Source organism: Bos grunniens, chromosome 15, assembly GCF_055505025.1.
Source record: "Bos grunniens cultivar Pamir isolate PY7600 chromosome 15, Bosgru_T2T1.0, whole genome shotgun sequence".
NCBI classification, from domain to species: Eukaryota; Metazoa; Chordata; class Mammalia; order Artiodactyla; family Bovidae; genus Bos; species Bos grunniens.
The window spans coordinates 46,295,677-46,323,360 of NC_141179.1; the positions used below are offsets into that span (position 1 = coordinate 46,295,677).

General features: G+C 39.8%; 1 protein-coding gene across 14 annotated transcripts; it reads right to left on the bottom strand.

Moving 5' to 3' along the window:
• Positions 1-257: 257 nt before the first annotated feature.
• Positions 258-27,684, bottom strand: ZNF215 (zinc finger protein 215). 14 transcript variants are annotated; one of them, XM_086340342.1, is made up of 8 exons: positions 27,390-27,617; positions 27,170-27,286; positions 18,490-19,047; positions 13,186-13,274; positions 11,650-11,782; positions 11,012-11,107; positions 8,086-8,330; positions 258-1,414 (listed from the first exon to the last, which is right to left on the bottom strand). In XM_086340342.1, the coding sequence occupies exons 3-8, from the start codon at positions 18,887-18,889 to the stop codon at positions 1,337-1,339; spliced, it is 1,041 nt and encodes a 346-aa protein (XP_086196468.1). In that variant the 5' UTR covers positions 18,890-19,047; positions 27,170-27,286; positions 27,390-27,617; the 3' UTR covers positions 258-1,336. The 14 variants fall into 14 exon arrangements, with proteins under 14 accessions (XP_086196468.1, XP_086196472.1, XP_086196470.1 ...); XM_086340346.1 differs by lacking the exon at positions 27,170-27,286 and having other exon boundaries at positions 258-1,288; positions 27,563-27,684; XM_086340344.1 differs by lacking the exon at positions 27,170-27,286 and having other exon boundaries at positions 258-1,288; positions 27,356-27,652.

The window sequence follows — 27,684 nt, forward strand, 5'->3', positions numbered from 1 at the left end:
GTTGCTTGTGATCTTCTTATAAGGACTGAAAGTTTGAGTTTTATTAGATGTCAACTCCAAGGGTATTGCTTGGCTCCGCCCTAATATCTACTTCATCAATAGATCAGGTGAATGTAAGTATTCCATAGGTTTCATTTATGAACTAGGGAGAAATGATGGTGAAAGGTTGTTGAATCACGCGAATACACTGGGATTCTTGGCCCCCGGAGGAGAAGAATTCAATCTGGGGCCAGAGACGAGGCTTGATTACTCAGAGCTTTTGTGTAATAAAGTTTTATTAAAGTATAAAGGAGATAGAGAAAGCTTCTGACATAGGCATTAGAAGGGGGCAGAAAGAGTACCCACTTGCTAGTGTTAGCAATGAAATTATATACTCTCTAATCAATCTAAAGAATGTCTGGAGGTTGTAAAGACCTCACCAGACCTATTCCCATAATTTACATTTTAAGATAACAGAATTAGCCAGAAGGTTTAATCTAGAGATTGTCTTTAAGCAGGATACATTATTGTTATATAATCCTAAGGAATGTGGAGAAAGAAAAAGTTTGTCCTTTTTTTCTCTTTGAGAATTCCAGACCCCTCTCTCCTTGGGGACCCCTAGACTCCTTATCAACCTGCCTAGGAAATGACTCTCTCATTCCCCCCTTTTCTTTTAGGAGAATTATGTTGTCTAGGGAAAAGGGGCGTCGTTCTCGTTCCATAACTACTTTTGAGCTGACAAGGGGTGTTGTCCCTAAATTGGTGAGGCAACATATTCTCCTAATCCTCATATTGAGGATATCTTATCCAGGGGCCCCAAATAGTAGTTGGAGGAAGCTACAGCAGTGGCAGGAGTTTGAGCAACCATTTGTAACTTAAAAGCTTTCATGTGGCTAGAAACAAATCCAGTTATACAATTATAGATGCAAGCAACATAGTCATTAAAACAAGTTAAAATAGAAATTAAAAGTCACATTATGTCCATAGTTAAAGTGTAAAGTGTTGCACCAGTCCATTTTAGGGTTGGTAGATGTCATCAGATGAAGAAGAGGCATCGCATGTGATTGTTGTTGAAGGTATTCACAGACTTGGAGAAAGTCTTTTCCTTGAAGTGGGGATGTCTACCACGGGACGCCTTCTACTGACGAAGAGGGGAGCGCTCTGCAGACCCAGCAGTTAGACCGACTGTGGAATGCAGCATAGGAGTGAGCCCAGGACAGGAAGACATTGTCTTGAGGAGCCAACGGCAGACTCAGGATATTTGGAGTCAGCAGAAGTAAGCTCACATAGGTTATCATATCAGGTCCATCTAAGAGGTACAAAGTCAGAGCACAGAAAGTAAAGACATAAAATGAAGTCACTTAATTTTGGTCAGGGTGCCACCTCTTAACTCGAGGATGATGTACCCATGAATCAATTTCTGGCACTTTGACAGCTGTGAGAGAAGAAAGAATAACCTGGTAAGGACCTTCCCAGAGAGGCTCGAGGGATGGGCCCCCAGATCCCAATGTTCTTATAAGGACCTCGGTTCTTGGCTCAAATAGAGGCTTGCTTGTCTCGGAGGCTGGGTCAGGCAGGAGTCGTCTCCCAGAGTTCTGTTAACGCCTGTTGAAGAGCTGAGAGCTGAGCTACATAATTAGTTAATTCCAAGGCTTCAGGGTCTATAACAATGTCTGTGAGTAAGGCCTTCCATAAATACATTCAAAGGGGGACAGTCCCTCCTTTTTGGGGGTAGTTCGAGCCCTCATTAAAGCTATGGTAGGACTTTAATCCATTTGTCCTGCGTCTCTTGAGTTAATTTGCGCAGATGTCTTTTGATAATGTCATTAGCTTTTTCAACTTTTTCGGAGGATTGGGGTCTCCAGGAACAGTGTAAGTGATATTTTATTTCTAGAGCTTTAGATACCCCCTGAGTTACAGCAGCTTTAAAGGCGGAGCCATTGTCACTCTAAAGGCTCCGTGGCAGCCCAAACCTGGGGATAATTTTATGGATTAAAATCTTTATAACTTCTTTAGCCTACGACAGGGAAAAGCCTCAATCCATCCAGTAAAGGTATTTACCCAAACTTGTAAGCAAGAATATCCATTAGCTTTTGGCACATGAGTAAAATCGATTTCCCAATCCTCTCTAGGATACTTCTCACTTCGTTGTAATCCAGATTTTGTTAGCTTTTCAGTCTTTAGGTTATTTTTTTGACAAATCTCACACCTTTTGATAATATTCTTTAAAGTTTTCATTTACATTTTTATCTTTAAACAAACGAGAAACCATCTGGTAAGTACTCTCGGCACCCAAATGAAAACTCTGATGTAAACCCTTAAGAATTTTCCACTGAGCATTTTTAGGAATTATTAATCGTCCATCCTCGGACTGTAACCATCCTTTATCAGTAATCTTTGTTCCTCGTTTCTCATATCCTTTTAATTTTTTCTCAGTATATTGGGGTTTTTCCTGTTCCACAGGACCTGTCCAGATCAAAGGCCACTTTTCTGGCTTGACAGTCAGCCAGATGATTACCTTCGGCTATTTTACTCCCATCCCTGCTGTGCCCTTTGCAGTGCATAACAGCTACTTCTTTAGGACAATATATAGCAGTTAAAAGTCTCTCAATCTCTCTGAAATGCTTAATAGGTTCTCCTGTTGCTGTTTTAAAGTGTCTCTCTTCCCATATTGCAGCATGAGCATGTAAAGTCAAATAAGTATACTTAGAATCTGTGTAGATATTTACCCGCTGCCCTTTGCTTAACTCTAGGGCTCAGGTCAGGGCCACAAGCTCCACTAACTGAGCACTGGTTTCCTAGGGGAGAGATTTTGCTTCCAAAACCTGTTCAGCAGTCACCACGGCGTAACCTGCTTTACGCTTTTCATCCTGAACAAAAGAACTGCCATCTGTAAATATTTCCATGTCAGGATTGTCTAATGGGGTATCCTTTAGATCTTCCCGAGCTGCATAAAGTTAGGAATTGAGAACAATCGTGATCAGGTGTTTCATTTTCCTTTTCAGGAAGGAAAGTGGCAGGATTTAGATTTCCACAAACTTTAAGCTTAGTTACTGGTCCTTCTAACAACAATAACTGATATTTAAGAAGCCTACTGTCTGTCATCCAAATATTAACCTTAGAATTTAAGATTCCACTCACATCATGAGAAGTCAGTACAGTAAGGTTTTGTCCATTAACTGTTTTTAAAGCTTCAGGTGCTAATAAAGCCGCTGCCCCAATTACTCTTAGGCAGTGGGGCCACCCATGTGAAACTACATCTAATTCTCTGTTTAGATAAGCAATAGGTTGCTGGTGAGGCCCTCGGGGTTGTGTCAAAACTCCCAATGCCACACCTTTTCTTTCAGTGACAAACAAATTAAATTTTGACCCTGTGGGCAAGCTCAGAGCTGGAGCTTGCAGGACAGCAGTCTGAAGAACCTTAAAAGTCTTTTGAGTTTCTGGAGACCAAACCAGTTTGTTGGTTTGGGCCTGCTGAGTTTCAGCTATAAGTTTATATAAAGGCCGGGCAAGTTCCCCATAACCCGGGATCCAAATGTGACAGTAACCTGTGATTCCCAAAAATCTTCTCAACTGTCTTAAAGTCATAGGTAGGAGGTGATTCAGTATAGGTTTAATTCTCTCAGGGCCTATGGCCCTAGTCCCTTCTGATATGATTAGGTCCAGATATCTAACAGATTGTTGACAAAACTGAGCCTTTTTTATTGATGTCTTGTAACCACAGCCTGCCAGAAAGTTTAAGAAATCTTCTGAGGCTTGCGAACAAGCTTCCTCTGTCTCAGCACAGAGCAAAATATCATCTACATATTGTAACACCACCGCTTCAGAGCTATTAAAGTTTTGTAGATCCCGTGACAAACTTTGTCCGAATAAGTGAGGACTGTCACGAAATCTCTGGGGGCAAAACTGTCCAGGTTAACTGAGAAGCTGGCTGCGTAGGGTCTTCAAAGACTTACTGAGATATATTTGGCCCGTTCAGCAATTTCAGACAATAGAGTATAAGGATTAGCCACCACGGGGTGTAAAGGAACTACAGCCTCATTTATTATTTGTAAATCTTGAACTAGTCTCCATTGACCATTTGATTTTTTTATACCCAAAATAGGAGTGTTGCAAGGACTGTTACAGGGAATTAATAGTCCCTGCTCCTTTAAATTTTTGATGATGGGTTTTAACCCTTTCTTAACTTCAGGTTTCAGTGGATACTGCTTGTTATGCGGAAATACGTGTGGGTCTTTGAGCTTAACAACTACAGGAATAGCATTTTGTGCTTGACCCACAGATTTTCCATCAGCCCATACTCTAGGATTTACATTTTGTTCAACTAAAGGGAGAGAAAGGAAGGGCTCCATATTCATGAAAACAGAGGCATGGACCTTGCTCAGTATATCCCTTCCCAAAAGGGGTGAGGGAGATTTTGGCAGGATCAGAAACTCGTGTGAAAACAGCACAGAACAATCCCACTTCTGGTGCCCCTCCTTTGCACAGTAATAGTAAGCCCATCCCTTTTCACCTGGGCCCCTCTGGGCATTTTTCTCAGGCTGTTTAAGAACGTTTTTCATAGCCATGGCGAAGGCTTCCGCCTTTTCCTTTGTCTTTTTTTTTTGCCTTTTTTTCTTTTCCTCATATTCCCTACCATAATAAGACTGTCTGAGCCAGTTGTAACAGAGAATCTAAAGACTGATTTGGTCCATAGGCCTGTTTTAATAGCTTACTGCGGATATCTGGAGCCGACTGAGTGAGAAATCTATTCTTTAAGATCACTTTTTCCTCTTCACTTTCGGGATCAATCTCAGTGAATCTGCGAAAGGCTTCTCTCAGTCTATCTAGGAATTTACCAGGAGCTTCCTTCTCCTCCTATTCTATGTCTGCCAATTTGCCATAGTTTAAAGGCTTAGAACGCGCCTGCCTAAGTCCTTCAAGAATACATCTAACAAAATGACTCTGATCCCATCTTTCTTTAGCTGTGTTGTAGTCCCAGTCTGGTTCTATAGTTGGGACCGCCTGACTCCCAGTGAGGAGGGCCACTATCTCGTTCTCCCTCTTCCCTACTGATTTATTACCAAGCCATTCATCTCCATAAGCAACCGCTTTTCCCAAAACTCGAATCTTTGACTTGGGAGTCAGCGTTTGTCCCAAGATATACATCACATCCTTCCAAGTGAGGTCATAAAGCAGAGTAACACCTTTAAAAGCTCTAATATATTTTTCTGGGTCATCTAAATAGTCTCTCAGATCCTCCTTGATTCTTTGTATTTTTTGATAAGAGAAAGGCTTATTAACTCTCACAGACTGATTATTCTTCCCAGTGGGTGTTTCATAAAGAGGCAACAGCTTGTGTGGCTATTCCTCAGTCTCTCTGGCTGCTCTGCGCATATGATCCCAGGGATAGATTGGAGAAACCTGTTTTTCTTTTTCTCTCTGCCTCCTGTCCTCCATCTCATCTCTTACTTCGATGGTCTAAGTTTCTACTGAAACCAGAGTAGTCTGAGGTCGTACTGAGACAGGAGTTGTTTGGACCTCCATGTGGGCAGTTTGAATCCCAGTTTGGAGTCCCCGGTACGGGGGCAAAGTAAGAGGACAGGAGGGAGCTTGGGGATCAAATCTATCCCAGTTTTTCAGGATACAGTTCAAAGGAGTGAGGCTGGTATTGTTAGCTCCCATCTGTAAGAGAGAAAAAAAAGCGACCAGCGCCATTTTTTCTACCGGAGGCGTCCCTCCCTGCTGTAGATGGGGGGTGTAGACAGACGTTACACCAAAAGCTTTTCCTTCCTGGTCGGACTTAGTCTGTCCCTTACCAATGCAGGCGCTGTACTCGTCCCTCCCGGTTCTACCACCGAGATGGGGTGGGGATGTACCAGGGGTAGACTTGATAGCATCCCTACTTGACGTCCAGCTCTTCCCCTTTAACCTTGTTTGCCTCTGATGTCACCCGGGGTGAATCAGAGTAACCTTCCGGAATGCCTCCCAAGCTAAGACCGCTGTGGGAAACATTCGTCACCTGAGTGCCTGTGCACGACCCTGAGTATTTCCTGACCACAATAAGACTGACACGAACATAAAACTGAGATGTTCTTTTCTAGCATCACCACACCATTATAACAGCCTCCTCTGATCCACTAAGAGCCGGCATTACCAAAGAAAAAAAACCCAGTGCAGTCCCAATCTGAGTAACCTTTAACCTCAGAGATGTTCTGGGAGCTAGAGCTCCATCTAGCTTCCGAACTTTCAATTCCTAGCGAGGCTAGGCGCGTTATTGGCCACCAATCCAAGTTTGGGACCTAAGCCACCGTACACAATAACAGTATAGATCACAAGTCCCTTGAAAGTCTATGATCCAATAGATTAGGTTCATACTTCTAATTCCCAAAGAGTTATGAAATGGTCAGAGACCGAAAAGTTTGACCGAGAAAGGAGAGTTCGGTCCACACGCTTTGCCCATTTCTGGTCGGTTCCTGAAGGAGACATTGGGCGCCTCTTGGCATTGGCAGGTCGGTATAACACCCCGACAGGTTTCTGCCATAAGCTGTATGAGATCACCGTGGAACCGCAGAGCATGGCTCCTTACTTGCTTCATGCAGGGCATGCCATTCATTCACACAAGCACACGGTAGAGTTAGTAAAGCATGGCAGAAAACGTGTTCACTAAGAGAACAAAGAACTAAAGCTCCAAGCATCCTTACCCTGTCCTGAAGGATCCCGGACGAGCCCCCAAGATGAAAGGTTGTTGTTGAATCACGGGAATACACTGGGATTCTTGGCCCCCGGAGGAGAAGAATTCAATCTGGGGCCAGAGACGAGGCTTTATCGCTCAGAGCTTTTGTGTAATAAAGTTTTTTTAAAGTATAAAGGAGATAGAGAAAGCTTCTGACATAGGCATCAGAAGGGGGCAGAAAGAGTACCCGCTTGCTAGTGTTAGCAATGAAGTTATATACTCTCCAATGAATCCAAAGAATGTCTGGAGCTTGTAAAGACCTCACCTGACCTACTCCCATAATTTACATTTTAAGATAACAGAATTAGCCAGAAGGTTTAATCCAGAGACTGTCCTTAGGCAGGATACATTATTGTTATATAATCCTAAGGAATGTGGAGAAAGAAAAAAAGTTTGTCCTTCCTTCCTCCTTGAGAATTCCAGACCCCTCTCTCCTTGGGGACTCCTAGACTCCTTATCAACCTGCCTAGGAAATGACTCTCTCATTGGTAAATGGACATCAGAATGACGACAAACACTACCACGTTGCTGTGTTTAATTCCGAACCCTTATGGCTTCATATGAAACCTGGAAAAGCTCCCTCAGATTTCTATCCAATTTATCTCCAGTATTAATTCATTCATATCAATTAAAGAATACTCTCTGACAAATATTTTCTTCCATTTACTATATGCACAGGATTCCTTCCAGAAGAAATTCACAGACTTTGAATGAGTTTTGCACTCTGACTGAAGGAATCCCACATTGTTGCTATCACAGGACTTCTCTCAAGTATGAATTTTTTGGTGTTTAAGCAGGTTTGAACTTCTGTTAAAGGTTTTCTTACATTGCTTACATTTGAATGGTTTCTCTCCTGTATGAATTGTTTGATGTCGAGTAAGTGAGGAGCCACGGGTGAAGGATTTTCCACACTTAACACATTCATAGAGATTATTTGCAGAATGGAGTCCTGGATTTTTATTACTGTCTTCATGCTCACTGAGGGCTTTTCCACATTGATTGCCTTCCCAGGCTTTTGTTGCAGCGTGAATTTTTTGATGCTTTGTAAGGTTTGAACGTCGGTTGAAGCATCTTCCACATTCACTGCATTGATAGGGTCTCTCTCCTGTGTGAATGATCTGATGTCGAATGAGTGATGAACTGCGGCTGAAGGCCTTTCCACACTGATAACATTTATAGAAATTCACGGTGGTATGACTTTTGGGGTGCTGAATATCTGTACTCAGGCTCAAGGCACTCCCACACTTATATTCTGAATGCTGCTTACCTATTGAGTCTAAATTAAATTCAAAGTTAGTTTTAAGCTGATCACACTTTGGGGAATCCTTTCTCATAGGAATTTCCTGTTGTGTATCAAAAATTGACTTAACTGACTTAACATCAGCGCTTACCTTATTTTCACTATATTCAAAGTCTCCCTCCTCAGTGTACATTATATTAGGAATGAAAACTTCTTGTGGCAAATTTGTGTCCCAGGGTTCCTGATTCCTATATAACCAGTCATCACTGTTCCAGGCATCTACAGGAAAATGTTCACCTTCGGTCAATCTTGTCCTAATCACTGCATGGGATGATTCTTCTCCAGAAATTCTCTGTTTTGGGACTAATTCCTGATTTTCTGAAATTCTCTCTCTGTCTAGAAATAAATAAAAAAAATGCCATGAACTGGAAGGAAAATTGCTTAATTAGGAAAGGAATGCTAAGCCACATAATGGTATACACATATCTTATGGATCTTTAAATACAGAATTGAAATGTGAGGTGGGGTTAGAAAACAAGGACTATAGAAGAAATAAATGAGATAAAAATATTAAAAAGAGGATGAGATCATAAAATATGAGGAGAGCTATTTAGGAATACTAAGGAGAATACACAGAACTTGGCAGAATATCAGTATATACAGAGATGGCATGGCATATCACATTTCAAGCCATCACTGGTTCATAACTAGTCTGTAAGAGTTATACCTAATCTTGCTTTCTCCAATAACTTGTCTCTTTTAACCCAAGCTGTTTGAAAAAATAAGCCCTTCTAAAATACCAATTTAATCATTTCTTTAGGAACATGTCTAAATTTATAGGCCCTGTACCTTAACCATCTGAAAGCAAACCTGCAATCATAGTGCCCCTATTATCTTTATGGCAGCAGTTATTCCCTGTATTTAACAGAGGCAGAAAGAACTGAAATATATGATAGCAGGAAACTATTCTTATTCTGGGTGCAAAAATCACTCCTGATTCTAAAAGTGCTCAAACATTTTTCTATGTGTTTCTTAGGACTCAAAACTTTACCTGATTCAGGTTGGGTTTTTCTCTTTTCACCTCTCTTTAAGTTTCTGTATTTCTTTTGATAAAGTTTCACTTCCCTTCTCCAAATTCCCTTTCACTTAGTTTCTGTGTGTGTATATATACACACACACACATACACACACCCAGTAAACTGTGCATTCTAGCATTTCTTTAAATTTAAATGAACTTTCTTTCTCTTTTTCCACATAATTTCAGATATGTCTAACACTGCTGTCTTCCATGATTTATCAGTAGCTAAGTAAGATCTTCAGCTTTGCAGTTTCACACAGTTTCTAGGACATCTCCGCTTGACCATTCCTACTCTCTTCCAAAACTCAACAAATGAGAGACTATCTCCCTCCATGTGGAAACAGCTTCCCTTGACATCCTCATTTTTGTTCAATGAGTCACTGGTCTTTTAACATTTACACTGGAGTTTATAAAGAAAACTTGAATAACCACGGCTCTTCATCTCTCACATCTAATCTGTCCTTAGGTAATACTGTTTTACTTGATGAAATGACTTTTACCTCAAAGCAGCTCCCACTGATACATCCAACTTTGTCAAGTATATATCAATTCAGCCTCCTTTAGTCTAATTTCTAGGCGCAATCATCATTTGTCTATACAATGCCCATGCTAGAACATAGACTATTAAATCAGAGTGTCCCAGGGTGGAGCCCAGGCATATACTGGGAATCCTGACTGCAGTCTTCCTGTCTCCACCTCACCAGTGTATGTTGGATCTGTGGGAGCAGATAACCTGTTCCTTGAAGTCACAGGTTTTCAGAGCAAGAGGAATCTCTTCCAAACCTGGACTTAATTCACAGAATGAGTTTCTGGACTTCAAACTTGATGCCATAATGAGATGACATCTGGGGAGAGAGTAAATGTAATTAACGAGGAAAATGAAGTCAATTTGTGGTCAGAGGACAAACTACAGCAGATCAAAATTATGGCACGTTCTCTGATATGCTCTTCAGAGAGAAGTGCAGGGTTTTTTAGTGTTTTTTTTTCCTTCCCGGGGAATTTGGGCTGGTCCTGTCCCTGCTTAGCCGACAGAATGTAGCAGAAGTGATACTAGGCTACTTCTAGGCCTGGCCTTCAGAAGACTGACAGCTTCCAACTCCTCTCAGGAAGTTTCCTCTCAGAGCATGGCTGCTGTGCTGTGAGGAGCCCTTGCCTCAGGAGGCCAGGTACAGGTATTCTGGTCCACAGGACCAGCAAAATTCCCATGACAGCCTGCATCAACCTCCGGCTACGTGATGAGTCATCTTGGCCATTCCATCCCAGTCAAGTGGCCAGAACACCGCATCCTCAGCCAACATCATATGGAATGTAAGAATTCCTAAGTCAACTCACAAAATTGTGAGAATTACTAAGATAACTGTTTTAAGTCACTAAGTTTTAGGATGATCTGTAAGAAGTAATAGATGATCAAAACCATAATTGTTCTAGCAGTATTTACTGAACAGCAAATTTCCTGGTTGTATTTCCCTAATAAATATGTTCTCCTTACATTTGTACAACTCATTTTTCACATAAATTTCTCACATTTTTTACTCCTATTTAAAAAATCACTTTAATGTATTTTGTTATTTTCAGTGCACTTAGTTCTAAGATGTAGAAAACCTACTAATATATTTTTATATCTGGCCATCGTACAAAATCCTTAACAGATATAATAATTTTGATACTGAGGATATATTTTGATAAATATAAGTGATGCCTAGCTGCATTACTTTTCAGTACACCAGAAACTAACACAACATTGTAAATCAACTACACACCAATTAAAAAAAAAATAAGGAGTCTGTGTTTCTAACCCACACCACTGTTTTGCCTGTTCACATAAGAAAAAAAAAAGTCTGTGAATGAAAAGCAATGACTTTTTTTCTTCAAAGTTTAGCTGGTTTGTTGTCACCTCCTAACTATCAACTCAAACCCAACTCAAACTGGGTCATACATTATCTGTGTATTTAATGAACAGAAGCTTCTTACAAATGCCTCAGATCTGCCTGATTCTTACCAAAAACAGCTGTTCTTGGGATTTCTTGCTCCATTATCCAACTTTCTTTCTTACTCTCCAACTTGGAGGTCTCAACTGGTTTGGAAAGTAGATGCTCTTTTCATGGGGAAAAGGAAACAAAGACATTTCAGACATTTTTACAGGGAAGAGAATTCAATCCCAAAGTAGTAGTCTCTGAGCTGCTAAAAGGTAAGGCCAGTGAACCTGTGCATTTCTAGCTCTGCGTCAGAAAGGACTCTGAATCACATTCAGCAAGAGCATCTGCTCTTGTTCCCAAAAGTTATTAGAAAATCTAAACCCAAACTCAAATATCCTCAACCACTTCAGCAGTCCTAGTTTTTAACAGAAGTTGAAGAGACTACTGGGCTTCCCAGGTGGCGCTAGTGGTAAAGAACCCACCCAAAAATGCAGGAGACATAAGAGATGAGGCTTGGATCCCTGGGTCAGGAAGATCCCCTGGAGGAAGGCATGGCAACTCACTCCAATATTCTTGCCTGGAGAATCCCCATAAACAGAAGAGCCTGGCAGGCTACATACAGTCCGTAGGGTTGCAAAGAGTTGGACACGACTGAAGCAACTGAGCACGCATGCATGAAGAGACTACTAAAGGGCAGATTAGGTAAATACACAGATACTACCTTTATGCAGTGAATTCAGGTTCCTATAGTTCTCCAGCATCACATGCCTGTACAGGTTCTTTACAGCAGGGTCCAGTTGCCCCCACTCTTCTTTGCTGAATTCCACAACCACATCTTCTAATTTCACTGGTTCCTAAAACATTAAGTTCCTATTTAAATAAAGGTCTCCAAAATATCAGTATTACTAGAGAAGAAATGAATTTGGAAAGAATAGGGTAGGTGGTCACAATATATACAAATATACAAAAATAATTGATAGGACAGTGTTGGGAGTTCTAAGTGGTAAAAATCAAGTTACATGAGGGCCTATCAACTTGGTACTCTGTGAGGGCTGCAAAAGGAAAATGAAGGGCCGTCCTAACTCTAGATGAGCTTATATTTTAATTGAAGAGAAAAAACAGTTGGAATAACTGTGGAACAAAAAATTACTATAGAGTACAAATAACTTACACAAAGAGTTCAGAACAGGAAGAGTTTAAGGTAGAATTGTAGGAAATTTGTAATGAAGATGTAGGCTCTGCTAGAAGAGGGAGCATCTCTAATTAGGAAATGCAACCTTTTGATGCCTCATCCTTCAGGTCTCAGAGCCCAGTGTCACTCTGTTAAATACGTTTTTTTTTTTCCTCTGATTACCCAACAAAGTGGCCTTCTTCCTAATCAGTCTACTGGGTTATGTTTATTTTTCTCTGTAATAATTATTACTATCTGCAATTATCTTATTTGCTTGTATTTGTCTGTCTACTTCTACTAGAATATAATCTCCATGAAGGCAGGTGTTTTGTTTTCTGTCATATTCCCAGCCCTTAGAAATGTTAGGTACTGCAAAAATACTTATTATAAAGGTCCTCATCCCATTAGTTGTTGCACTTCTCTGTTCAGCACTCTTAACCTTGTCCTTCTAGGCACCACCAATCACACTGAAATACAAATCACACAAACCGTCCTCTACCTCAGAGCCAGTCTTTGTGAATAAGCTGTCTACATGTGTTCTGCCTACTTCCTCACTTTTCCTCTCCTCAACCCTCAACAATCTGGCCTCTGTTCCCATGCATGCGTATATCTCCTTGACGCTAAGAGAACAGACACTACTCAGCTGTACTTTCCTGAACTTTTGAAGAACTGAAATATGAAATGTACTTGAAAATGCTCATCCTTTGCTTTCAAGGTGACATCATATTGACCTGGTTTTCCTCTACAACTTTGGTCCCTTCATTTCAGTATCCTTTGAGGTTTCTTCTGCTCTTGCCTATTAACTGACATTGCTCAGGATTCTGCCCTTGGCTTTCTTCACTTTGAATTCTAAGCATTCCCTGGGGAGGCCCTATGCCTACAGTTTCAGTTATCATCTACAATCTTGAGGGCATAGATGCACAGAGAATATACAAAATTAAATATTTTCCAAAAAGTGTATCATCAACTAAAATGGGTCCAGTGTCCTGTGGCAGAGTAACAGTCATGCCCTTATGTTTGGCAAAAGTTCAAAGACCAAGAGAGAAAAGGCAGGATGTTTCAATAAAGACTGGAATCCTAATTTACCTGGGATTTGCCTGTTATTAAGTCAGCTTCCATTTTCTCTTTCTTGAAGCTCCCTTTCTGATGTAGGACAGAATCCTTGCAGGTTATACCTGAAGATGAAGAAAACATTAGGGAGAAATATTTTTCCCCAGAGAAACTTCTAATAATTACAGCAGTTTCACCATGCTACTTCAGAAGCTTGAAAAAAATGTCAAGTTCTACCAGCAACCAGAATCTCCAGGGGTGGGGCCCAGATTTTTATTTAATTCTTTATTATGATTTACTTTTTGACTGCACCATGCAGCATGCAGGATCTTAGTTCACTGAACCAGGGATGGAAACCACAACCCCTGCAGTAGAAGCGAGGAGTCTAAACCACTGGACCACTAGGGAAGTCCCTGATCTTATAGTTTTAAAAAGGTCTAAAAGTGATTCTGATATTCTATTAGGGGTGGAGAACTACTAGATCAGAGAGAAGAGGGAAAATAGTACTTTAATGCCTCATCTGTGGTTATAGCAGATCAAAAAAATAATAACTATAATCTTGTCAAAACTAAATCCTAATTAAGGCTGAGCCACCACAGGCTGTAATTCTACTGGGAGCTAATGATATTTTACCTAACCAATCACTTCCTCAAAGACATTGGGGATTACTTTGCGCAAGGATTCTTTTCCTCTAAGTTGCTTTGTGTATACTACACACAGACTTAATGACTCTTAAAGACATAAAAATCTTTGCGGCAACCAATTCTGTTCTCCAGCCCTTTGGTGAGACATATATACATATATATATACATACATACATATACATACATACACCCAAGGGCTAGTTTCTAATGTTACTCCAAGATTCATTACTTACACCACTAATCCTCAAATGTCAGTCTATGGACCAATACTGGTCTGTAACTATTTCACCCTTATTGATTCAGGGTGAAATAAGAAAAAACAAAAACAATGCAAGAAATATTTATGAGACCGTTTTGTAAATAAAGGCAAAATTGAGGGGAAAAAACCCCAAAATTTCAGCAACATGCCATTTGAATGTTGCCAGTGAGATTATACTCTGTTAACTTTATTCAGGCCTATAACACTTTGTGAAACCCCGGTCCCATAATTCTTCAGACAGTGACTACTGCATTTTTTAGTCTTGTCATTCTTAGAAATATGCAAGATATATCTTGAAAAGATGCAAAAGCCTTAAATCAACCATCCTCCATTTTATCACTCTCACTGAGTACTGTTTCCTTTCCATAACTCTTTTCCCTCCTGACCGCCTTTCTAAACCTTTACAACTGTGTTCTCTGAAACTCTTATGCCATTCAAAGAAAAATTCACAAATGAATACATTCCCAAGCTCTTTTTATATTCTTTCTCCCTTTTAATTTAAAATGGATCTTGCCCACCAAACACACCTCTTCTCATTCTCCACTACTATGGTCTTGGTAGTTGCTTAGATATAGTCATACTTTCTCCATCCCCACTTCCTCAAAAAGATTTTTTACTTGCTTGACATTTTTAAAATTACTGATTCAATCTCTTCAGCTATGGGTTCAGAATCAGTTTGGGTCGTTTTGGAAAATTTTCTATTTCATCTAAGTTTTCACAGTGTCCTCTTTGATTTATGCAAGTTTAATAATAATCCCCCTACCTTTATTCCTGATCTCAGTGATTTTAGTCTTTTTTTTTTCTTGATCATTGTAGCTAAACTTTTATCAATATTGCTAATCTTCAACTTTTAAAAAATTTTATAAAGCCTATATTCTTTGTTTTCTGTGTCCACTTAAGTGTCTTTCATCAGCTTAGTGGTTAGCTAGCGATTCCACAGAGATTCCCTTAAATGCTTGAAACAGGGAGAGGAAGCCTGGCGTGCTGCAGTCCATGAGGTTGCAAAGAATTAGACATGACTGAGCGACTGAACTGAACTGTGGAGGGGGGAAAACCTCAAAACCATTCCCTAGCCTTTGTAGATGGGCTGTCTGCACAGGGAACGCCTTCAACATTTAGCCAGATAGTTATCACCTCTGCTTGAGCGGAGCCTGAAGACTGGACAGAGGTGAGAATCAGGGAATCCTCAGGTCTTTTAGAACACATACCCAGCCTCCTAGATCTCTAAGAATTTGTAGGAGCTTTCAAATCCTTTACTCCCTAAAGCACCTTTCCTCCCAATCTTTTTGTTTGTCCCAACTGTTTATTTGCTGTTCTAGGTGGCAGTAGTTAATACAGTTTTCATTAAATGTTTTCAACAAATGCTAGCCAGTAGCCTCTCAGCCCTGAGAGGTCTGTGTATGCTTAGTCACTCAGTCCTGTCCAACTCTTTGCAACCCCATGGACTGTAGCTGCCAGGCTCAGTCCATGGGATTCTCCAGGCAAGAATCCTGGAGTGGGTTGCCATTTCCTCCTCCAGAGGATCTTCCCAACACAGGGATTGAACCCAGGTCTCCTGCATTGCAGACAGATTCTTTACTGTCTGAACCACTATGGAAGCCCTCCTGAGAGATCTAAGTTAAGTAAAAATAAAGGCAAACCCTTTAAGTGGATTCTTCAGGGATCCACAGCACGTTATAAGAAACCAAAAGCCTTTCCCAGTCCTGTATTACCCTGCAACCTCTTATTTCCTTCCCAACTAAACTTCTCAGGAATAGTCTATAATCATTATCACACTCTCACCTCATATTTCATTTTTTTTTTACCCATGTGATAGGCAGAATAATAGGCCCCTTGAAATATTCATGCCCAAACCCTTGGATAGTATGGGAAAAGGGATTCTGTAACATTAAAGATCTTTGAGATGAAGAAATGATTCTGGATTATCTGGGTGGTCTCAATCAAATCACATAGTTCTTGAAAAGCAGAGAACCTTTCCCAGCTGTGGTCAGTGAAACAGAGAAAGTGAAAGAATGAGTGTGAGCAACTGCATGTGTGCCAGCACACACCGTGACAACAGAATGGAGTGTCAGAGAGATGGCAGTGTGTAAAGAACCCAGTTCACCATGGCCAGTTTGAAGATGGGGGAAAGGGAGCAGGAGACCCAAAAAGAAACTAAGAACTGCTGAAGCCTTGATTTTAGCCCAGACAGACCCACGCTGGACCACTGATCTAACCAACAATTTCAGTCAATTATTTTCAGTACTCATTTTTATAAGACTTTTTTTGGTTGCAACAGTGTTCAACAATCCCTTCTTTCAGATTTCTTCTTTCTTAGCTCAAGACACCAATCTTGCCTGGTTCTTTGACTTTCTGGATTACCTTTCTAGCCTGCTTACCTTATTTTGAGTTTTCTTATTTTTCTCAGTCCTTCATTTTATTTACTTTTTAGATAAAGACTAAATATAACTCCAACACCTATATCATCACTGTTTCTAATTAATAATTCTTAGTCAAATATCCAGTCAATTGCCTCACATGTTTGTTATAAGGTCCACACATTCACATGATCAGTTACATATCTTTCATGTTTCTTTTAATCTCTAAATCCCTCTTCCAGGCCCCTCCCTACTTCCTTAGAATTTTGTTCTAGAAACTGGATTGTCTTGCAGTTTGTGACAAATTAGATTTTACTAATGGCACTCCCATGGTATAGTTTAACACGTTCCTCTATCCTCGATCTATGTTTTCTCTAATGGTAGTTGAAGCTATGTGTGTGCTCAGTCGCTCAGTCATGTCTGACTCTGTAATCCCATGGGATGTAGCCCACCAGGCTCCTCTGTCCAGGAGATTTTACAGGCAAGAATACTGGAGTGGGTTGCCATTTCTTCCTCCAGGGAGTTATATCTATACCAACTCTTAAATACTGGGTCTTCCTAAGAATCTGTATTTCTTCTACTCCTGTTCATACCTATAAGTTTACATATTTTTCCTTCTTGATTTTAGTGCAAAAAGACCCACTAATTTACAGACATTTAGGACTATAATTCATATTGTTTTAAGTAATAAAATTAATGGTAACATGTTATAGCAGCAACAAAAACTACTAAACTTCTACTAAAATGGCTTCAACATTAAAGCCAAATTGTTAATTACATATTAGATGGTTCATTGTGGCTGTCGCACAAAGACCTCAAATTCAATGTGTCACATAATTAATATATCAATCTCTCTTCCAACAAAATCTGTTATTTAACACCCCATTCATGCAAGCCAGAACATTTATCCCATTCACAGATAATATGTAAATCCTTCAGGTTCAGTCTCCTGTTTTCCCAATGCTTCCTTATTCTCTAACACTTGATCTACTACAATAGCTCCTAACTGGTTTTCCTATTTTCAGAGCTCTCAGTGCTGTCCTTTATTGCAGATGTTAATAAACTATTCCTATAAAGATCCAGATTATAAATATTTTATTTTGGCTTTGCAGGCCATACAGTCTCTGCTATAACAATCAACTCTAGTCATAGCAGGAAAGCAGCTATAGACAAAATGTAAACAAATGGGATGTACCCGTGTTCCAATAAAAATTTATTTCCAAAAACAGCTGGCCTGTGGTCATGGTCTGCTGACCCCTGCTCTACAATGAAACCAACAGAGTGTTTTTGAAAGGCAAATCAAATTGTTTTACTCCCCTACTCAATCTCTGAGTTCTCAGTTCAGCCTTCCTAGTATAGTAAAGTTCTTTATGATCTGGCCCTTGACACCATTCAGCTTCAGAAAAAGTTACTATGCTAAGTGAAATAAGTCAGACTGAGGAACACAAATACTCTATGATATCACTTACATGTGGAATCTAAAAAATACAACAAACTACTGAATATAACAAAAGAGAAACAGACTCACAAACTAGTGGTTACCAGTGGGAAGAGGGAATAGGGGAGTAAAGGGGTAGAGAATTAATAGGTAAAAATTATTATGTATAAAATAAGCTACAATGATATATTATACAACAGAAGGAATATAGCCAATATTTTATAATGACTATAAATGGAGTATAATCTTATAAAATTGTGAATCACTATATTGGAAGGACTGATACTGAAGTTGAAGATCCAGTACTCTGGCCACCTGATGCAAAAAGTGAATTCACTGGAAAAGACCCTGATGCTGGCAAAGATTGAGGGCAGGAAGAGAAGGGAGTGAGAGAGAATGAGATGGCTGGATAGTATAGCAAACTCTGGGAGACTGTTAAAGGTCAGGGGAGCCTGGCATGCTGCAGTCCACAGGGTTGCAAAGAGTCAGACACAACTTAGGGACTAAACAATAACATATCATAAATCTCCCACTTATATAATATTGTACATCAACTATATACAAATAAAAAAATTTTTAAGATAATTTTTCCTCATATGGGAGAGGGTCAACTATTCTACCTCCAATTTTCTATATTCTCACCTTCATCTTCAAGCATATCAATCACATCCTGTATGAGGCTCACCACTTCTTTGCTATTCTTCGGATGTTGTAAATTCACCCAAGTCCTGACTTCTTCAGGGAGAATTGTCAGGAACTGCTCCAGCACCAATAGCTCTAGAATCTGCTTCTTTGTATGAATTTCTGGTCTCAGCCACTGAAGACTGAGCTCCCAAAGTTGGCTCAGGGCTTCACGTGGCCCAGACACTTCCAAATACTGGAAATGCCTGAATTTCTGACGAGAGGCCTCACAGTCATCTGTCTCCATGACTGCGATGGTTTCCTGCTGCCAAGACGTATCTGCTCTCAGGACCTCACTTTGTTCATGAGGAGTCAGGTTATGAGGCTTTGAGATAGTCATCAGCTTGCTCAAAGGCTGCATCCTCCTCCACAGAACTCCCACTGCAGTTCAAATTTGTCTTACCAGAAGATTCTAATAATTCTCAGGCTGGGGCTAAGCACTTGTGTACAATGTATATATGCAGTGAGAAAAGTTCCAGGAGCTTCAGACACACAGCCAATATTCAGGTAACTGAGAAACTGGGGGGAAAAAAAAAAAAGACATAAATGAGATCTAGGCCAAAAAGTATATTCCCAGACTATAATAATTAAAAGTTTTCATTTGTTAGGATTTGCTATGAACCAGTCTGCAATGTGCAACAGGGAGATCTTAGGCTCAACCCAGCATTCAAGACTTATAAGTCTACCACACATCATATTTGGCGCCAGCTACTAAGAAGGCTACTAGACAGAAAACAAAGCTTGCTAGCAGAGGACTGAGGAACTAGAATTTTTCTTCAGTGGGAGTTCTCACAGAGTATAGCTCAAGTGCAAGGCAATGTGGCCCATGCAGGTTGGGCAGAAAGCACCTTGACTGAAAGGTTCCTTCCACAGGACCAATATCTAACAACTCTACAAGTGAAGCTCTCAGAGCTCCCCAAAAGAGCATGCCTGATTATAAGAGTCACTACAGTCAGAGAAGTTCAGATCCAACTTTCCATCTGGTTTACAGTTCTCCCAGTCCAGATGCAATTTACCATTCAGGAGTCATGTTTATTGTAAGCCACTAGGCTAGTGGTTCTCAGGTGCAATTCTGCCAACACAGAAAATCTGGCAATGCCTGGAGACAGTTCTGATTGTCACAAGTGGGGGCTGTTACTGGCATCTAGTGGGTATAGCAGGGAAGCTGCTAAACACCCTGCAGTGCACATACATCCCCTTATAAAAAATAATTATCCAGCCCCCAATGTCAATACTTCTGAAGTTAAGAAACCCTGATATAGTCAATATATAGTAGTTAAGAGTACACACTTTGGAGTCGTAGACATGAGGTTAAATCCAGACTGTACTAGTTACTACATGTATGAACCTGAGCAAATTGTTTCGCCAAAGTCTGAGTTTTCTCAACTGTAAATGAATGTAACAAAATCTGTCTGATTGAATTATAGGGATTAAAAGAACACTCACCTCACTTCTCAGCAGATAGTAAGCATTCAATAGATTATCATATACTATCATATACAACACAGATATGTCTGCCTATAAGTATACCTTACAATCTGGCCAAAAGTTTATGTATAAAAGTATTTCCTGACCTCATCTACTGGCAATGTCCACCTGAATAGATCAATCAACATTCAAGTAAGGATTAATAAACAAAGTAGGAGAAGGATATATGAAGGCCTTTGAAATGATGGTGCAATAGAAGGAAAAATACACAATGCGAAAGAGGACAAGAAAACATTTTAGAATACGACATTCCAGGGGGGAAAAGAAAAGGAGTTTGGAAATAAGCAGAATCCATAAGACTTAAGGCATAAGAAAACATGCTCCAGTTGATAGTTATTTTCCACAAAGGCAGAAATGAACAATTCTGATACTGATATACACTGTGCTGGAACTGAATAATAAGTAAATGGAGTGCAGTTTCTGAGAGCCAGGTTTCTCAATGTTTGAGTGGGAGTTTTCAGACAACCAAGGGAAGGAGGCCAAATGATCCATGTGGTAATGAATTAGAGCTGGAGATATCAGTATGAACTTATGTTTAGCTTAATACAGTTAAAGAAGGTTACATATAGAAATATTTACAGATATATGACTATATAGGGGTTAGTATACACACATATATTTCCTTGCTCTGTCAGCAGAGTAGGCATAGAAGAACCCTTAACTCCCAGATCTTGGTTTCTAAAACCATTCTTCAATAAGAGGAACCAGAGTTCCATGGACAAATGGATGCTTTGAGGACTGGGGTAGTGAAAGGTTGTTGCTGAAAGACCTGGGGGTTCTTGGCCTCTGGAGGAGAATTCAATCCAGGGCCAGAGACAAGGCTTGATCTCTCAGAGCTTTTGTGTAAGTTTTACTAAAGTCTAAAGGAGATAGAGAAAGCTTCTGACACAGACATCAGAAGGGGGTAGAAAGAGTACCCCCCCTGCTAGTCTTCAGCTGGATGTTATATAGTCACTAGCAGTCTGTTAACGAAAGAAAGGAATGTCTTAAAACTCAGAATGGCACCAGGCCCCTCATCCATAAAATGCATTTTGGGATAATCTTGGCACCAGATGATTCATCCCAGGCCATAAAACGATTGACTTGAACCTTGTGGATGGGCAGATTACCATACAAATAGTTTCGTTTACATAGATTAGGGGAACAATATCTGAGTATAACATACTGGTTTGTCAAGTAGGTTCTGAGCCTTTAGGCGGAAAGGACTTGAGGACAGCGTCTGGGGTAAATGCATAGTATATTAGCATAGCTTAAGAGAAACATTTCCATAAGAAAAACGCATTGGTTAACTCACGGTGTGAGAATAGTTAACTTCAGGTGAAACCAGATGTCATTATGGCAACACATTATTTTAAGAGAAACCTCCTTTTAAATTTGTATAGAGAAGGAAAAAATACACTAGTTTGTTTCCTCCTGCCGCTTAAGAGAGATAAAAACGTCTTACACTTGCAGCCTATTTCCTCCATTTGGAGACCCCTGGCCTTCCTGCCTGTTACCCTCTCAGTAGGAAATATATAAGATGAGTCTGGCACATCTTAAAGTGCCAGAAAGAAAAGAAATGCTCAGAAACAAAACAAAACACATTTACTGGGGCATGTCAAAGGCACACAGAAGCTAAGTGAAAGAGCTCCCAATGGCCAAAGCTGGAGCAGCATGAACAAGTGAATGAAGTAATACTGGATTATAACGCAAACTATAAAATAAATACCCTTAAGCCACACTAATATACATGACTGAATCAACCAATAAGTGTGGAAGAATACACAAATCTCCCACGAGAAGAATTCCAAATATTTACGTACTCAGCCCTCCAGGAGGTAGCGCATAACTCTCCATTGAGTGTGGGCTCTTTGTAGTGATTTCCTTCCAAAAGAGTACACTATGGAGAGGGAGAAAAGTGCATTTATAGTGGAGAAAGGGCTTCCCTGGTGGCTCAGACAGCAAAGAATCTGCCTGCAATGCAGGCAACCTGTGTTCAATCCCTAGGTTAGAAAAATCCCCTGGAGAAGGGAATAGCTACCCACTCCATTCTTGCCTGGAGAATTCCATGGACAGAGGAGCCTGGTGGGCTATAGTCTCTGGGGTTGCAAACAATCAGACATGACCGAGCAACTAACACACACACACAGGAGAAACCTCACAAACGCTATTTCAACCAGGTGACGAAGGGTAACATCAATAGTGGTAAGTCACATTAACAGTATGTTTCCTTGAGACAATGTGGTGGAAATAGCACTTTTCTCTCTGTGATCTCCCTTCTCTAAACCAATAACTCCAATCTAATCATGAGAAAAATAATCAGACAAATTCTAATAGATGGGCTTCCTTTAAAATACCTGACTTATACTCCTCAAAATTGTAAAGGTCATTAAAGGCAAGTTTGAGAAACTGTTATAGCCAAGGAGCTTAACGATATAAAACAAATAAACAAAATATGGCATCCTGGCTGGGACCACGGATGAGAAAAAAGATATTAGGTAAAAACTAAAGAAATATGAATAGAGTATGGGCTTCAGTTAATGTATCAATATTATTTCATTAATTGAAATATAATAAATAGTATTTCATTATCTCATTAATTGAAACAGGTGTACCATACTAATTTGTCACTAATAGAGGAAATGGTTTGGGTATATGAAACTGTACTTTCCTGTAAATGTAAAATTGTTCTAAAACACAATCTTTACTTAAAAAAATAAGAAGACACTTGCCTGATGTCTACAGATTCAAAAGGATGTATTGTAACAAAAGAGAATTAAAAATCCTGTTGGTAAAACAGGAATGAGATGAAAGTAAGTATCAAAGTAGCTTAGCAGACTCAAAATCTTGACTGGAAGCAGTAGAAAGCAGAAGTGACACTTCATCGAACCAATGATACGACAGAAAAGCCTAAAAATGTCTCCCAAAATATGGAGGAAAAGGGAGAAAAAAAATTTACGGTAAAAAGTAAAACAGGAGAAAAAAATTTCAAATCAAAGTGATCCATGCACATGGCAAAAGGAAAACAATCAAATGGCGCATGAGAACTTTTATGATAAAAATCAACCATTTCCATCTTACCTTAATTTCTATGTCCAGATTTACTCCACAGAAGTGGTTTTTGTTTTTTTTTTTTTTTTAACTGATGAAAGCTTTTATGTTTTTTTCTTTGAGTTACGGGGGATTTCTTTCACTTTGAAGAATTTATTTTTATGAAGAAACAAAAAATGTTTCTGCTAGTCACTTTAAATTTATAAATTATTCCTTACTGATGGTTCTCTTCCCATAGCATTGTGCTTGTACAGTTACAATATCATTTCAAATTTCTCTGAAGATTTTCCTGTTTCCTAAATTCCCTTTGATTCTGTGATCAAGGTTTTTAATCATCATGGTTTTTAGACATCTAGTGTTCCCCAGTTTTCTGCTCATATTTAAGAATAAAGCTTTAGGTTGATTATTCTAGATTGTCATATGAATTTCTACTTCTTCTGTATCAATAGACTGGTTTCCTAATGGGTATTTGCCCTGAATGGGAGACTTACCAAGAGCTATGTGAATATCTTGTCACCCTGCTTATTTAACCTAAATGCAGAGTATATCATGAGAAATGCTGGGCTGGATGAAGTACAAGCTGGAATCAAGATTGACAGCAGAAATATCAATAACCTCAGATATGCAGATGACATCGCCCTTACGACAGAAAGTGAAGAAGAACTAAAGAGCCTCTTGATGAAAGTGAAAGAGGAGACTGAAAAAGCTGGCTTAAAACTCAACATTCAGAAAACGAAGATCATGACATCTGTTCCCATCACTTCATGGCAAATAGATGGGGAAGCAATGGAAACAATGACAGACTTTATTTTTGGGGGGCTCCAAAATCACTGCAGATGGTGACTGCAGCCTTGAAATTAAAAGACGCTTGGTCTTTGGAAAAAAATCTATGACCAATCCAGGCGGCATATAAAAAAGCAGAGACATCACTTTGCCAACAAAGATCCATATAGACAAAGCTATGTTTTTTCCAGTAGTCATGTACGGATGTGAGTTGGACCATAAAGAAGGCTGAGCACCAAAGAATTGATGCTTCCGTACTGTGGTGCTGGAGAAGACTCTTGAGAGTCCCTTGGACAGCAAGGAGATCCAACCAGTCAATCTGCAAGGAAACCAGTCCTGAATTAGACTGGTTGCTGAATTGGACTGATGCTGAAGCTGACACTCCAATACTTTGGCCACCTGATGCAAAGAACTAACTCCTTTGAAAAGACCCTGATGCTGGGAAAGACTGAAGGCAGGAGGAGAATGGGACGACAGAGGATGAGATGGTTGTATGGCATCACTGACTCAATGGACATGAGTTTGAGGGAGGCCTGGTGTGCTGCAGTCCATGGGGTTGCAAAGAGTTGGACGCGACTGAACTGAACTGATATGAATATCAGTGAGACATACACATTGGCAGGCTTTGATTTAGGGTGAGAGGAGGAGCTGGCTGTCAAGCTATGGGCTCCCTACACAACAGAGTGAAAAGATTTTACTATAAAAAATGTCAACACCAAAGCTAAAAGTTTTTGTTATCCTCAGATGGTTTATTCAATTTATTTAGCAAAGAACCTTTTGTGGGAAGAAGGTGCTGGAGCTAAACTGCTTCTCTATGCATGTGAAAAGAGGGCTGGGAGTTGGGGAGATAACTGGAATAGATGTTTCACATGTAACCCTTCACTCAATCCCTATCTTCTTTTTGACTCGGCCTGCCTGCTCTGTTGAAAGTTTAGGATTCACACAGGCAGATGAGTTTCCACCTTCACTGTGGTGGTAGCCTTTGCTAAACTGTTTCTTTAAACCATATTTTCACTGTCTTGTAGAAATATTTGAAACCATTTATATACTCATTAAGATCCCCATTAAATGGGGACACAGGGCAAAGTGGATCAACTAAGGAAAGATTCTTTGATCCAACACAAACCTTCTCCAAAACTTTAGGAATGTACGGGTTTATTAAAAAAAAAAAGTTCCAAGTGCTGAAGAGGTACCACTCACTGAGTTTCAGCAGAAGAATGAACTATGGGCCCAGACACTTTAAGAATTAATAATATACAAGGAGAAAAAAGAAGAAACAGTTCACAGATCACATGTTAAAAACAAAAACCAAGGGAGCATTAAAAAAAAAAAAGTAAATTTAACAAACAAAAATATCCATTGTAATGATAAATGCACTGAGTAAAAATTTAACTCAATTACATAAAAACTCAAGAGACATCCAATAGAACTCCAAAGCTTAAAGGGATGATTACAAAAATAACAAGCAAATGTAAACAATAAAATATGCAGGGATAAACTGAATTAAGATATATATTGAACTGAAAGCTCAAATGAATGAAATTAGACAAGGAGGAAACTTTTAAATGATTGAAGGCACAACTCATGACATTATGACTACTACTATCTGTATCAAATCACATAACTGAAATATATTTATAGCAAAACTTTCAGATAAGAGAGGCGATCAATAATAGCACAATATAAATAGGAGACTAAGACAACTTTTTCAGTCCTTAGCAAATAAACTAAAATTAACAGCACAGTGGACATGAATACGCTTACTTTGATATATAAAACCAGATAGAATGTAATTTCTATTCAAGCTCTTATGAGAATGCTTAAAAAAGCCGCTACTTATTAAGGTACCAAAACTCTTCAATAAACAAAAGGTAAACAAAAGTTGTACAAACCAAATTTATTATCAGAATGAAAACTAGCTCTTAACACCATGTAGAAATAGAAAAAACAATTTCAACTACTTTGAAATTTAACGTTTGCTTCTAAAACACAACTCAAATTAATTAAAAAACACTTCAAACACCGCACTTCAAAATCTATATAGCACAGGTCAAGTTCTACTGTTAGGAAATAGTGAAGCTTTACATATATAATTAAACAAGAATGAGATGAACTACACATTCAACTCAAAGAAAAAGCATCAAAATACGCTAGGGATTTATAGATTAAAAATTAATAAATTACTCAGTATAAATAATTATAGAGCTAAGAGGGCAGGTTAGAGATGCTCAGGATGACATGCTGGCTCTTAAAGATTTCAAAGGAGGGAACAGTCTGGATGATAAACGGACCAAGGTACCGCCATGACTGCAAATAGCTTAAGTGGTCTGTTTAAGGGACGAGCAATGGAATAGTCATGAACTGTTTAAGTTTAAACTCTAAAGTACTAAACAGACACCTTTAGGGACGATGGTTAACTCAGGATGAAGAGTTAAGGCGCTAAGCCAGTAACTCTAAAGGAAGGGCGCAGTAAGGCGCAGGTGACAGGAATCTGGGAGTTAGATTAAATAGCCAGCTGACACAAGTTCAAATGATTTTACAGCGTCAAGGAACTGGAACAGACGCTAATTATGAGGAATAGGTAGTATCTGTAAGAAGGGTTGTTTTTAATCCAATACGTCATAGGCAGAGCAATACCCCGAGGTAAGGAGAATCTTATCTTCCGAGATTAGCTTGTAAAAAGGAGCATAAAGCAGTGTGTCAATAAGCATTTGAATAAAGAGAATGCTTACAAAAGCCGCTATTTTATTAAGGTACAAAAAAATTCTTCAATAAACAAAAAGTAAATAAAAGTTGTACAAACCACGTTTATTACCAGAATGAAGACTAGATCTTAACACCAAGTAGAAATAGAAAAAACAATCTCAACTACTTTGAAATTTAACTTTTGCTTCTAAAACACAACTCAAATTAAAAACACTTCAAACATTGCACTTCAAAATCTATATAGCACAGCTCCAGTTCTACTGTTAGGCAATGGCGAAGCCTTACGTATATAAACAAACAAGAATGAGATGAATTACACATTCAACTCTAAAGTGAGAAAAAAAACAAAAAATAGGGATTTATAGATTAAAATTTAATAAATTACTCATTATATTTACTACTAAATATAAAATTACTAAGTTACTTTCAGCGCGTGGCCAGGAATGACTGAGAAAGCAAGGCAAGTTGGAATGAATTTTCCTCCATTGATCTGGAATCCAAGACTCACTCCAAAATCAAGGTGCGCGTGCGCAAGATATATTTACCAGGGTAAGCGCCTGGAGACCGCCCGCATCGCAGAACTGAAGGGGAGACAGGGGATCTGGACGTGGAACCTAGCCTTGCCCACCCATACCTTGCTTACTTCTCTCCCACGCGCTGACTTCCTTCCACAGCCCAGGCCTCCACCCCTGTCTGGTCGCGCCCTCCTCCAGCGTCTCTAGCAGAAACTGCAGAGCTGGAATCCGAGCAACTGCAAACAAACCGGAGGCCCGTGCGTTCCTCCTGGATGCCCTCTAGCGAGATTCCCAATTCCACTCACCCGCCTCCTCACTGCCCGCTGAGCCGCGTGATACCTCCAAGTACCGCTCCCAGCCAGGGCTGGGTTCAGTCACACCCAGGAGCCACTTCAGAGGAGCCGCACAAGTCGCCCGCCCGGTCGGGGAAGGGAGCTTGCGTTGGTAAACACTCCAGAACTGAAGTACCGTGGGTCACACTTGACCGTTACTCGCCGGCGCCGGTTCCGTACCTCTTAAATTCCAGGAGCAGGCCGGCACACCTGCACATGCTCACCGGGCTTAGCTGAAGCCCCCCGCAGCACCCGCGACCTATTTGTAACGTTGATCAGGGGGTGGGGCCTCTCCCAGACCC